This window comes from Nannobrachium achirus, assembly GCF_963921795.1.
Source record: "Nannobrachium achirus genome assembly, chromosome: 15".
In the NCBI taxonomy this organism is placed as follows: domain Eukaryota; kingdom Metazoa; phylum Chordata; class Actinopteri; order Myctophiformes; family Myctophidae; genus Nannobrachium; species Nannobrachium achirus.
The window spans coordinates 33502434-33514815 of record NC_137822.1 but is presented as its reverse complement, the minus strand read 5'-3'; the positions used below and the strand labels follow the sequence as shown (position 1 = coordinate 33514815).

The 12382-nt window shown below is 43.9% G+C and overlaps 1 protein-coding gene across 1 annotated transcript in view; it reads right to left on the bottom strand.

Annotated features, from left to right (window-relative positions):
* Window positions 1-556: 556 nt before the first annotated feature.
* The window catches only part of stxbp1a (syntaxin binding protein 1a), a gene marked incomplete at its 5' end in the record, with an annotated part of 43235 nt that continues 31409 nt past the window's right edge, over window positions 557-12382 (bottom strand). Inside the window, 4 exons of the mRNA XM_080742443.1 lie at window positions 557-683; window positions 4579-4750; window positions 6134-6288; window positions 12226-12311. Coding sequence (XP_080598569.1) covers window positions 4635-4750; window positions 6134-6288; window positions 12226-12311 — 357 coding nt within the window. The 3' untranslated portion in view covers window positions 557-683; window positions 4579-4634. The remainder of the gene's footprint in view (window positions 684-4578; window positions 4751-6133; window positions 6289-12225; window positions 12312-12382) is intronic.

Sequence of the window (12382 nt, the reverse complement as noted above, 5' to 3'; positions counted from 1 at the left end):
AAGGATTCTCTGATTTCCGGGAAACATCCACAACCAAAGTACACACAGGAACAGTCCACACAACATCCAAGCATGCTACTGATAACAAACATCTCAAATGGGGGTTCTCCTCTAGGCATTTGATGAAACGTATTGCATGTCAAAGTGATATATTTTTATATATATCAAACTATACATCCCTCCTCCACCCAATGCCAATAAAATTACACATCAAGAATATAAAACAAAGGAACAGAGAAAACCTCTACCTTTTACACATTATAGCAGGTATCATAGCATACAATATTACATTTGGTACTTTCAGTTTTAAATGGCCTTTTGTTGATATTTAAACCTTTTTAAATACGTTTTAGTTGCATCCATTGTAAAACATGAGAATACTTGCAAGGATTTTATTCTTTGTTACAACATATATTTCTTTTTGTCAAGAGATTTTTTTTTTATTTTGTTTTTTTTTTCTCTCAAGCAAGATGCATAAACAATGAATTCAGGGTTTTGGTAATGTTGGGTCGGGGGGGGGGGGGGTCAGGGTCAGGTTTGAAGATGAACATAGGGGGGAGGTTTTAAGAGGAGAAAAGAGAGACGTGATTGGACAGATCTTTAGCTCGTCACTTCCTCGTCTGGTTTGTTCATGGCCTTGAGCTGTTCCAGAAGACTGGTAGGGGTGAAGATGTGAGTCGATCCTGCACAAGCATCCAGAGGAACACACGCACGCGCGCACACACACACACACACACACACACACATGCACACCATCACACACAGTATTAGATTGGCCCATACACATTCTTTCTGTATATACTACAGTATATATATATATAATACTGTATGTATATATATATGATCTGAGCAAAATGTGTTTTCAGCTCTTACTACGAAAGCCTGGTTGAAATCTATGTAACATCTATAATCGGATGAGAGCTGTCATGTAATGAAAACAAATTGAAAGTAAAGTAAAAAACACAGTTGAGAATTTGAGAAATTATAGATCGTAGATTGGCTATTTCCGACACGCAACATTGATGACACGCATCAATGATGCGCGTCACCGGTGCACACAAAAAAAAAGAACACTGGGTGAGACTCGTGCGCGACACCAGCGGGAAACAAAGTGTAAATCAGGCTTTACATTACATGCAACTGAAACTTTTGAGACACGCAGATCAGTGACGACATCACATAACTGTCAGGATTCTGGGAGCTTAAAACCTTTATATAAAAATCTTGGGACATCATTCCACATTAAATCATCAGTTTAGTGTACGTGACGTCGAAGGCGCTAAATCAGAATGCATCCTAACAGCTGATAAATGTCACCTCAAACAATGAATGGACACTGCAAAAAGACAAAAACGGATGTTCTCTATTTGACTATGATTATGAGCATTCCCCCAAACTATATCTTACTGTAAAATGTGAATGGAAATCTTAAATTCTTAAATTCAATAACCCTGAGGACACTGAGGCTGTTTCGACAGCTGAAGACACATTTCGGACATCATAAAGCACTTAAAAGGAGTAAACCAAACATTTGTCAAACTGGTTTGTCACCAGGCTGTGTTACTGAGTGATGGCTTACCCCCATCTTAAACATACCAGGACCGTTGTTAGTAAAGAGGGCAAACAGACCGATCAAAGTTTTGATTTACTCCCCACACCTGTTAAACAGCAGTATTTAACTTCATTTGTTTGTTTGTTTCTGTGGCAAAGCTGCATGTTTCTTGCTCACTAAAACTCTCTACTTCATTGCTCCTTAAGAAACATTTTCACTTAACCACTTTCAACCTGGCGTCCCTATTTTGGGCATGTCATTCTGGGAGAAAAATGTTCAAAGATGTATTTTTTAAGCAGAGGAAATAGCCGATCCACAAGCAAACAATACGTTGCATCGCCACACCGCTTTGTATAGCTTGTGGATCTGTTATTTTCGCTCTTTGTCATACGACGAAGGGCTTAAGTGGTTCAAGCTAATACTATGTCCTGTGACCAAACGGGCAGGTGGTTGACAGTCTAGAGACAGGCACAGAAGAGAAAGAGGCAAGTCCATCTCAAGTTGGGTTACTATGGTGATGCAGGCATTGTGGGTTGTGGCGGAGGTGAGTGGGGTCTGGTGGGGGTGAGGTCACTAGTCACAGAGGTCAACTTCGGACTGGCCCCACCTAGTTCTCTCCTGTCCCCTTGCTAAGTTCCAAACACACAGCTTTGTGGGGGCCTCGGGGGGCCAGAAACACAACACAGTGGCATCGCTTGTACATGAGGAGGTTTCGGATCAAAATAGCAGAAAAACAATCTTGTTTTAGTAAAGTGATGGCCATTTTGTTCAGGTAGTGTTGGATGCGGCAGTATGTTTGGGGGGAAGGGCGGCATCCATACTGCTCATGGTGAGAATTGCTGTTTAAAAAAATAAAATAAATAGAAAAAACAAAAAAACGAAAAAAAAAAAAAAAAAAACATAGAACCAAATCTTGGTTTGTAAACGATATAGCTTTTAGCAAGATTAGTTGAAAATGAGATGGATGCCCTTGACTGTGATGCTGTGAAGGATCCGTTGTTGCTGCATGGGTAAAAAAAAAATAAAAAAAATCCAACTTTCAAATGACAGTCTGTGTAAGGCAGGGGTTCCCAAACCTTTTCAGCTCGAGACCCAGAAGATAAATAAGGTGTTACCCCAGGACCCAAAGGTATAAAAATACACGATGGATTAATAACCTTTATGCCCTATTTCAACAATAGTGAAAGTAGCCAATCTACAAGATCACCTTTTGCTATTTTGACTAATTCTTAAACGTGTTTTAAATATATTTATTCTATCGGAAACATATAAAATTGGATATCCTGTATCTTTGATGTGCCCGCTCTTATGTCCATACTAAAAGATATTCTCATTCTAAGCAATGTTAAGAGGATGAGCTGAGGTAGACGGTTCTTCTCCAACATGAGGGGGAACACAGTGAGGAATACGTGTAGGCTACTGACAGCCGTTTGAGATCAATTATGTGACATCTCAGGACGGTGGAGCATTGCAACATTGACAATATTCACAGTGGCTGCACTCTTAATAAGCCTAGTTCAGAGTCAGACCAAAGATTCATACCTAGTTCAGAGTCAGACCAAAGATTCATAACGAGACTAAACCATTTAAAGTCAGATTTCGCTGTACACCGAAAATAGCGGATCTGCAAGCTCTCAACACGTCTGCTTGTAAATCGTCTTTTGTTGCCTCACGGCATACGACGGAGCATTGATTAAGCAAATCACTATTAATTACCCCTGACATCAAACATACATCAAAAGCTCTGAGTATGACATACAGTAAGAGCAAGTTGGCCACCATGTGAATATGGTCAATAGTCAAGAAGTCAAGAAGTGACACACCGAGTAACCTTTTGGACAAGTCAGAACAATGTGTTGTCTGAGCTTTATTGGCTTAAATGCATTAAAATTGCCCAGTGTGTCACTGCCTGGATGAATATCATCAGGATGGATGCTAACCAGAAGGGAATGGAGAGCTAATATCCAGTGTGATCTTTGCTGCCGTGAGCCATGTGAGCATAATGATGCTGAGCTGAGTGTGTGGTGTAGAGGACACATGCGCATGTGTGTGCGCGCGCAGGGCGTGTGTGTTTGTGTGTGTGTGTTGGGAGGAGGGGGGCAGCGGTGTCAGAGGATTGGGAGCAAAAACAAGACGGTAAAGAAGAAACAAAGTCCTTCTTTGAAATCCAACATCAACTCAAGGACCTGCCCTGAAAGAAACGACTGAAAAATGTAACAAAGAAAACAAAAACATGACAAAATAAAAACAGGACGTGATTGTCTTTTGGGAAGGGAATTAGAAAAATAAATAATTAAGACAACAAGAAAGTGAGGAGGATGGATCTCGGGGGTAGATTAAATCAGTACCAATCAGGAGTTTCTGTTAGCAGGAGAGGAGTATGCAACAAGCTGAGAGGGCTCAGGGCCACAGGCACTGAAGGGCGATTTAATCCACCCAGCTGAGATGATGGGAGCTGGAGGAGGAGGTAGCAGGGATGAGCTCACGTGGACACTGCTCTCTGCACAGGCTTCACTTCCCACAGGCTTCCGTACACTGCTTCACAAACTGTAGGCCCTTCTCTGCAGTGGTTTCTCCAATCTTTTCATTTCAAGGACCCCCAGTTTGGTATGCATTAAGGCCAAGGACCCGCATAACTCTGAGAGATGTACAAATGGAACCGCTTGGTTCCATTCGTCCAACTTACAGACCTGTAAGGGTCCATCAGTCTTTTAGCTGCCTTACTGTACAACTAAATGGCACAGACAATCCGTTATTGGCCGATGTGGAACGTAATTCCAATTCTGACTTGGCCAATGGACGGCGTGTAGGGAATCAAGCCTGAAAGAGGGGTCCATTGCAGTGAGGCAAAGGTGGGGGACCCCCATCCCTGAAGCGAGGAGGACGGGGTGGGGGGATGGGGGTGGGGGTGGGGGTGGTCACATAAAAAACAGTGCTGAGTGTTGCAAGAGGTAGGAAGGAAAACGAGAAGAAAGCCCTTGTTCTGTGAGGTTTCAGAAAGGGCTTCTTTGCGCGGCCGCCTTTACTTTTTTCAGTGTGATTTCTCTCTCCCTCTCTCTCTCCCTCCCACTCTGTCTTTGCCTCACTCGTCTGAGGCTTCGGGCCCAGGGTCCTCAAAGGACACCCTGGTTGACTCTCGGAAGTCGGGGTGCTGCAGGTCCGTTAAGAATTTGGTGGGGGTGAGCGTGTGGGTGGAACCTGTGGAGGAACAGAGGCGTCTTCACCACTCCATTTCTCAGCAGATGCCACACGCCCCATTCCCCCACACACTCTCTCTCTCTCTCTCTCTCTCTCACTCTCTCTCTCTCTCTCTCTTTCTCTCTCTCTCTCTCTCTCTCTCTCTCTCTCTCTCTCTCTCTCTCTCCACCTCTCTGGCATTGTGCAAAAGAAGGGTTAAGACAGACCACCCACAGCACCCCATCGTGCATACACACACACACACACACACACACACACACACTCACACACTCACATCACACACAATCCAGCAATTGCACCGACAGTGTCACACAAACACGACCTGGACAAGACATACAGAAAAAGACATGGCGTAGCAGCAATTGAAAGACAACATTTTCTCAACAGGTTTGAAGCAGAAGCAAGATCTCAACAAAAAATGACACGACAAAGCTTCTTTCTTCCCTTCTATAACACAACGACTGACTAGGCTGTAAACACAAACACGAGGACATACCAAAAAAGGGATATTTTGGACAAACATAGACACAATACGTACAGCAGGTAACATAAATAATCGTCTACAAAACGATGATAGTTCATGTACTGTAGATTCAATCGTATTTTGCCAATAGTGTTGAATGTGCATGAAAGTCATATCAGCAAATCGCAATGCCATAGAAAATCAGCGCCCTACGTATTTTTGGTCAAGGGTCTTCTTAGTCTCAAGAGCTCTATTTGTGGTTCTTTAGACAGGCGTGTCAACACAGAGGGGAAAGGTGAGGAGGTTTTAGTGCTGAGATGTGTAGTGTTGTTCTAATATGCTCTTTCATATCTTTGCATGCTGACCTAAACCAATGACAACAAGTGATTCAAGTAGCCAGTGTTCCACAGCCTGGTCAGTGTTTGAATCAGTCAGCCTCAGAGTTGACCAAAGGGGAAAACCTTTGAAAATGCATGTGATAACAAATCCCACAACAAAAATATATACAGTATATATGAATCTATTTGTTTTTCTTCTTCTTACAGTTATATTATTCCTATAAGTTAAATCATGTCATGTCAACCTTCAAGAATTGTCATTTCAATACACGGTCACTTGATCGAAAGAAATAATATGTAATTGAAATGAAATAAGACACATCTTTTAAAAAGCAAAACTATCTCAATCCAAATACCTTATTGTCTCACCTTCTTTATAAACAAAAAGAAGATTTTTGCACAAAATATAATATCTCTTTGACACACATTTCTTGCGCTGTATGTCCATTTCTATTTCAGTGCCTCTGGTCTCCACATACAGTATACGCCAGACTCTACTCACTTCCTTCCCGTTTGGTAACCATTTCCTGTAAACCCCCTCCCCAGCGTGCGCTCAGTGGCGCCCCCTGTTCCCGCACTCACCAATGATGGCCTCCCACTTGCCGTTGGCCTGTGTGACCTCGTAAGCGCAGCGCATTTCGCTGAAGGACACACCCCCAATGATGAAGACCATGACGCGCGGTCCAGTGCGGTACTCCCCAGGTGTCTTGTTCTTGTGCCAGTGGCCATATCGGGCACTGTCAGGGCAGAGAAAGACAGTCACGGGTCACTATTTGTTAAAACACAGTGAACTTTGATACCTCATCGGCAAGGGTTCTAAAGCCTCGCGATCTTCGTCGTGCAACGAATAACGCATATAGCCGACCTACAAGCTGGAAGCGCGTCGCACTGTGCCGTGTTTGAACTTGTATATCTACTATTATCTGCCTATAGGGACACCAGACTGTGTTTAATTGACCAAAGCACGAGACACCAGGGAGACAATTCCTTGTATATACATAAAGGGATATACAGTATATTAAAAAAAACGTATCTTGATAATTGAGTCCCTAACTGGGCCAGATAACAGATAAAAAATCTCTTTCTCCAGATATTTTTCCATTCAAGTGGATAGTAGATACAGATAAAAGAAATATTTGTCACAGATATTTGTTTCATCTGTGACAGATTTTTTTTTATCTGTATCTACCATCCACTTGAATGGAAAAATATCTGGAGAAAGAGATTTTTTTATCTGTTATCTGGCCCAGTGGGAATGCGCCTTTATACTTGTGTGATATGTGTAGTGCATATGTGTCATATTTCCAAATGTAGTGGATTAGTAGAGCTGAATTGTGTCAATAACACTGGGGGAGGGGAGGACTGTGCCGTTAGCTCAGTTTCCAACAGAAGGCACATTGGGTGTCAAATCAATACACACACACGCACGCACGCACACACACACACACACACACACACACACACACACACACACACACACACACACACACACACACACACACACACACACACACACACACTCACATTGACAAGAATTAAGAGTTAGTAGAGGTCATTCAGTGTGTCAGCATTCTCATACCACTACTCAATGCTCAAATCAATTTTGTAGTGTTTTCATCTCGGCAGTCACATAGGCTAACTTGTATGCCACGATAGACATTGATATACATGGCATTTTATTGCATGCTTTTTGAAAATTGTATCGATGTATAATGACTTTTTCCACTTTGTGATGATGCACTTTATTGCTTTGTTCATAACGATTTATTTACATGAGGCAATGTTATAATACTTTCCCTTGACCAACAAGTCCGAAGACCAACCAGTAGGGGTCAGCATTGAGAAGTGTGTGGGGAAATCATGGAATTGAGATGATGACTAAATTGGGGAATAGGGGAAATTGGGCAAAAAAGAAAGACAGAAAATATTTCCCCTGGACCTATTTTAGCCTGATGGTGGTAAGACTTGGTGTGACTGGAAATTAGGTATATACTGCTGCTAAGCTGCTAAGTGTATGCACTGTGCCTGTTTAATTACCAGAGCAGATGCACTGGTAGTTCTTATCTAACTAGCCCTTACCCGTTCAAAGATATGAGCTCCAAAATGATGTGCAGTGTGTGGGTTATGGGATGTGCACTGTGCACACAGTATATGAGGGATGGAAAGTAACTTTAACTGGTGCTTGCATGATGTAGGAGCATCAATGTAAGAAACCCGTTTCGTTTAATGGCTACAGAGATACTGTCTCCCCCCCCCCCCCCCCCCCCCAGCCCGCCCGCCCCGCCCACCCGCCCGCACACACACCCGCCTGCCTGCCTGCACACACACACACACACACACACACACACACACACACACACACACACACACACACACACACACACACACAGAGAGAGCTGGTTAAACATTTTGCCTCATGCTAGATGCAGAATAGATGAGCCTCAAGCTAGATGCAGAATAGATAGTAGATACACCATAAAAATGCTAATATACAGCATACGATTTGTGAAAGTGACAAACGGGCTTCACAGTTATGTTAGGTGTGTTCATATGCTAATTGTGATGCGATTTCAGATCAATCGCTGTTTCAGACAGACAGACAGACAGACAGACACTCAGACAGACATTCGCAAAATTATAGTATAGATAGTTTGCACAACAGAGTCCACAGTGTTCATTTAAAATCTGAAAGTGTGTGTGTGTGTGTGTGTGTGTGTGTGTGTGTGTGTGTGTGTGTGTGTGTGTGTGTGTGTGTGTGTGTGCGTGCGTGGTGGCTGTTGGAACCAGAATTGCCTGCTCAAACCTTCTCCAAATGACTGAACAAACCTGGGGCGTTATATATAAGTAACTTTGCCTGTGTTGTTACACGTAGCTGCATGTTGAATACTGTATATAGAGTACCGAAACAAGCTGTTTTACAACATTTTACAATGAGTTCCTCCTCTGGTTCCCGAACTTTTCAAAGGAGAGATTAGATGCTTGCCTGGGACCCAAACTAGTGAAAATAAATTAGATTTGTGGGAGAACAGCACTCAAAAAGAATGTTCGAACGGTGACACACCGACCACTCAGAATGCTCAAATATCCAGAAAACACCCAAGCGTTTCTCTGAGCGTGTCACGGGGCAGCCGTGCCCTATACAGTATAGTACACACAATGAGTGAAGACAATGTACACACTCAACTGCAATCCACTGCATTTCAATGTTTGCCTGATTATTGAATGTTTGGGGTGGTGGTAATAAGGGGGTGTGGTTATGTCTCCTGTGTCTCTCCTTCACAGCTGGGGGCACTTCCTTGATTAATGGGAAGGTGCCAAGTGCTGTGGAGGAGAGGGGTGTTGCAAAGAAGGCTAATGTGTTTAGAATGTTATTCATTTGAAGTGCACCCAAGTTTAAGGTAACGCATCATATAGTATGCTTAGGTTACACTTACTAGCTGGGGGTTATGTTGGAAATGGATATATGGAAGTATTGGAAGTAGTATTACTAATTGGGGCTGTTTCCTTGTGGTGCAGTCTGCTCCTATTTAATGGAGGCTGCAGGGACAGCTCAGGAAGTGTGTGATGTGGCAAATGCACTGTGAACATCCCTGAGGGAGAGTTACTGGACCTGGTGTGATTCAGGTGTTTCCAGAAGAGAACTCTTAGCCCAGTTGGGTTTGTTGTACTAGTGCTCGCCAAGTTGTTATGTTTCCTCATTGCTCTATTTGTTATTTTGGAATAGTATTAGCTCTGCCATGTGAACACCTGTAAAACCTGCACAGTGAATTTGGAAAAATAAAAACCCTGAAAGACATTCCTGACTGTTCTTGGAGCCTGGGCCGCTCGGGTCAACCTTACATGTGGTGTCAGAAGAAAGCAAAAGACGGTCAGGATGCCTCCAAAACTGCATTTACGTAACCAGCAGCAGCAAGCAGAGCACTCCGAGGAGGACAGCAGTGCCACAGGTGGAGAACCAGTCCACACCATGGTGAGCACCACCTCTTCGCAGGAGGCAACTTGTGCCAACCTGGCCAAAATGTTTGAGACATACATGCAGTCTCAAATAGAGAATGAGAGGAAGCAGGAGAAGGAGCGACAACGACAGGAGCAGAGGCTCGATGTCATCAACCATCAAATAACCCAGCTCCAGTTGGACATGGAGGCAGCCAGGGCGCGGCCAAGGACCCCACCAGGGCCAACGGATCCAGTGCCGGGAGCGGTGCCAACCGAACCAGTGCCGGAAGTGGGGCCAGCGGAACCAGCGCCGGGAGCTGCAGCAGCACCAGTGCCAATGGGGGACCCGGAGCTGATGAGGTTGGAGGACTCAGATGACATTGAACATTTTCCCACAACTTTTGAGAGGCTGGCAAGAGTGGACAACTGGTCAGTGGGCCGTCCGGCTAGCTCCCGTGCTGACGGGCAAGGCAAGTGCTTTCGTAGCTATGGACCAAGCCCACACTCAAGACTAGGTTGGGACAACAGACTTCCGGTCGAGGACGCCACAGGGGGCGTCATCAGAAGGGGGGGGAAATGTCACGGGGCAGCCGTGCCCTATACAGTATAGTACACACAATGAGTGAAGACAATGTACACACTCAACTGCAATCCACTGCATTTCAATGTTTGCCTGATTATTGAATGTTTGGGGTGGTGGTAATAAGGGGGTGTGGTTATGTCTCCTGTGTCTCTCCTTCACAGCTGGGGGCACTTCCTTGATTAATGGGAAGGTGCCAAGTGCTGTGGAGGAGAGGGGTGTTGCAAAGAAGGCTAATGTGTTTAGAATGTTATTCATTTGAAGTGCACCCAAGTTTAAGGTAACGCATCATATAGTATGCTTAGGTTACACTTACTAGCTGGGGGTTATGTTGGAAATGGATATATGGAAGTATTGGAAGTAGTATTACTAATTGGGGCTGTTTCCTTGTGGTGCAGTCTGCTCCTATTTAATGGAGGCTGCAGGGACAGCTCAGGAAGTGTGTGATGTGGCAAATGCACTGTGAACATCCCTGAGGGAGAGTTACTGGACCTGGTGTGATTCAGGTGTTTCCAGAAGAGAACTCTTAGCCCAGTTGGGTTTGTTGTACTAGTGCTCGCCAAGTTGTTATGTTTCCTCATTGCTCTATTTGTTATTTTGGAATAGTATTAGCTCTGCCATGTGAACACCTGTAAAACCTGCACAGTGAATTTGGAGAAATAAAAACCCTGAAAGACATTCCTGACTGTTCTTGGAGCCTGGGCCGCTCGGGTCAACCTTACAGAGCGTATTTCCAAACTCACACCATTGTCTCAGCTTTCCTCATTCTACTACTGTATATCCTTTGTGTTCCTTTGTGTTTATGGCTCTCGCGGCTGTCAGTCAAAAGCAGTCCCGCCCCCTCTTACTTAATCGTCAGTCAGGATATTGATCTGACCAACCCATCACTTTCCCCACTGAGCACAAATCACTATTGATCTATGATGACCCGACCTTTCTTGCCTTTGTCATCTAGATGGGAGCTGCTATACATTGCAATGAAATAAATACCACCGGGGAACAGGGGGTTCCACTAGTGTATACAATGTCCAGCTGTGTCAAACAAAAGTAGCCAGCCAGGTGTGTGTGTGTGTGTGTGTGTGTGTGTGTGTGTGTGTGTGTGTGTGTGTGTGTGTGTGTGTGTGTGTGTGTGTGTGTGTGTGTGTGTGTGTGTGTGTGTGTGTGTGTGTGTGTGTGTGTGTGTGTGTGTGTGTGTGTGTGTGTGTGTGTGTGTGTGTGTGTGTGTGTGTGTGTGTGTGTGTGTGTGTGTGTGTGTGTGTGTGTGTGTGTGTGTGTGTGTGTGTGTGTGTGTGTGTGTGTGTGTGTGTGTGTGTGTGTGTGTGTGTGTGTGTGTGTGTGTGTGTGTGTGTGTGTGTGTGTGTGTGTGTGTGTGTGTGTGTGTGTGTGTGTGTGTGTGTGTGTGTGTGTTGATGACAGAAGAGAAGTGACCATTTTGGAAGTGACATGTACATTTGACCACCGTCTGGAAGAGGCATTCCTTACCGCGGTGCTAAAGTACTGTACCAACGTCTTAAGGATGCTATTATACAGCTTGGTCAAAAATGTTAACTAATTGTGCTCATAATATTTGGAAGCCTCTCTAATATCCATGAATCAGTAGTGAGAGGCCTGCAGATTGCAGGAATGCCCAATCCAAGAGCTAAGACAGGGGTCAGCAACCTTTCTGAAATGAAGTGCCATGTATTTATTTTCTAGATAGTCAGTGTGCCATGTCAACATACATTTTAATGACAACCCATCGAAAAAATAGGACATATTTTGATTATCAGGACATTGTTATAATGATCATTAGACTCAATAATCCACCTATCTCCCTGACTCCCTGCCCAGTCAGAGTTTTCCCTTTAAATATTTTTTAATGAACATAGAATTATGTGCAGGATGTAATTTGCTGTAAATTAGGTGACTTCATTTAATTGACCACGTTTAAATAAATATTAGATTTAATAATAAATCCTCTCTCACACACTCTGCCAGTGTGACAGTGACCACCCTCTCCTGGTGCCATAATTGGAAGTCGCCACATTATGGAGGAGACAATGCTTCCTGTACATTATGTGAGCTGTATCCTGAAACACTTACTGTTGAGTTTCCCAAGTGTGTGCATCTACAACTGTTTGTGAATGTGAACGCAAATAGAGATGTTAAATGTGAGTACCTGACAGCAGTGGTGCTGAAGGAGGCAGAGGAGCGTGTGGAGATGTAAGGGTAGTGCTTGGTGTCCAGCTTGTCTTCAACAACATCCTGTGGTGGAGGAGAGAGGACAAATAAACAATGAGAAAGCCTCTCAGTCAGAGAGACTGCATAGTACTGTG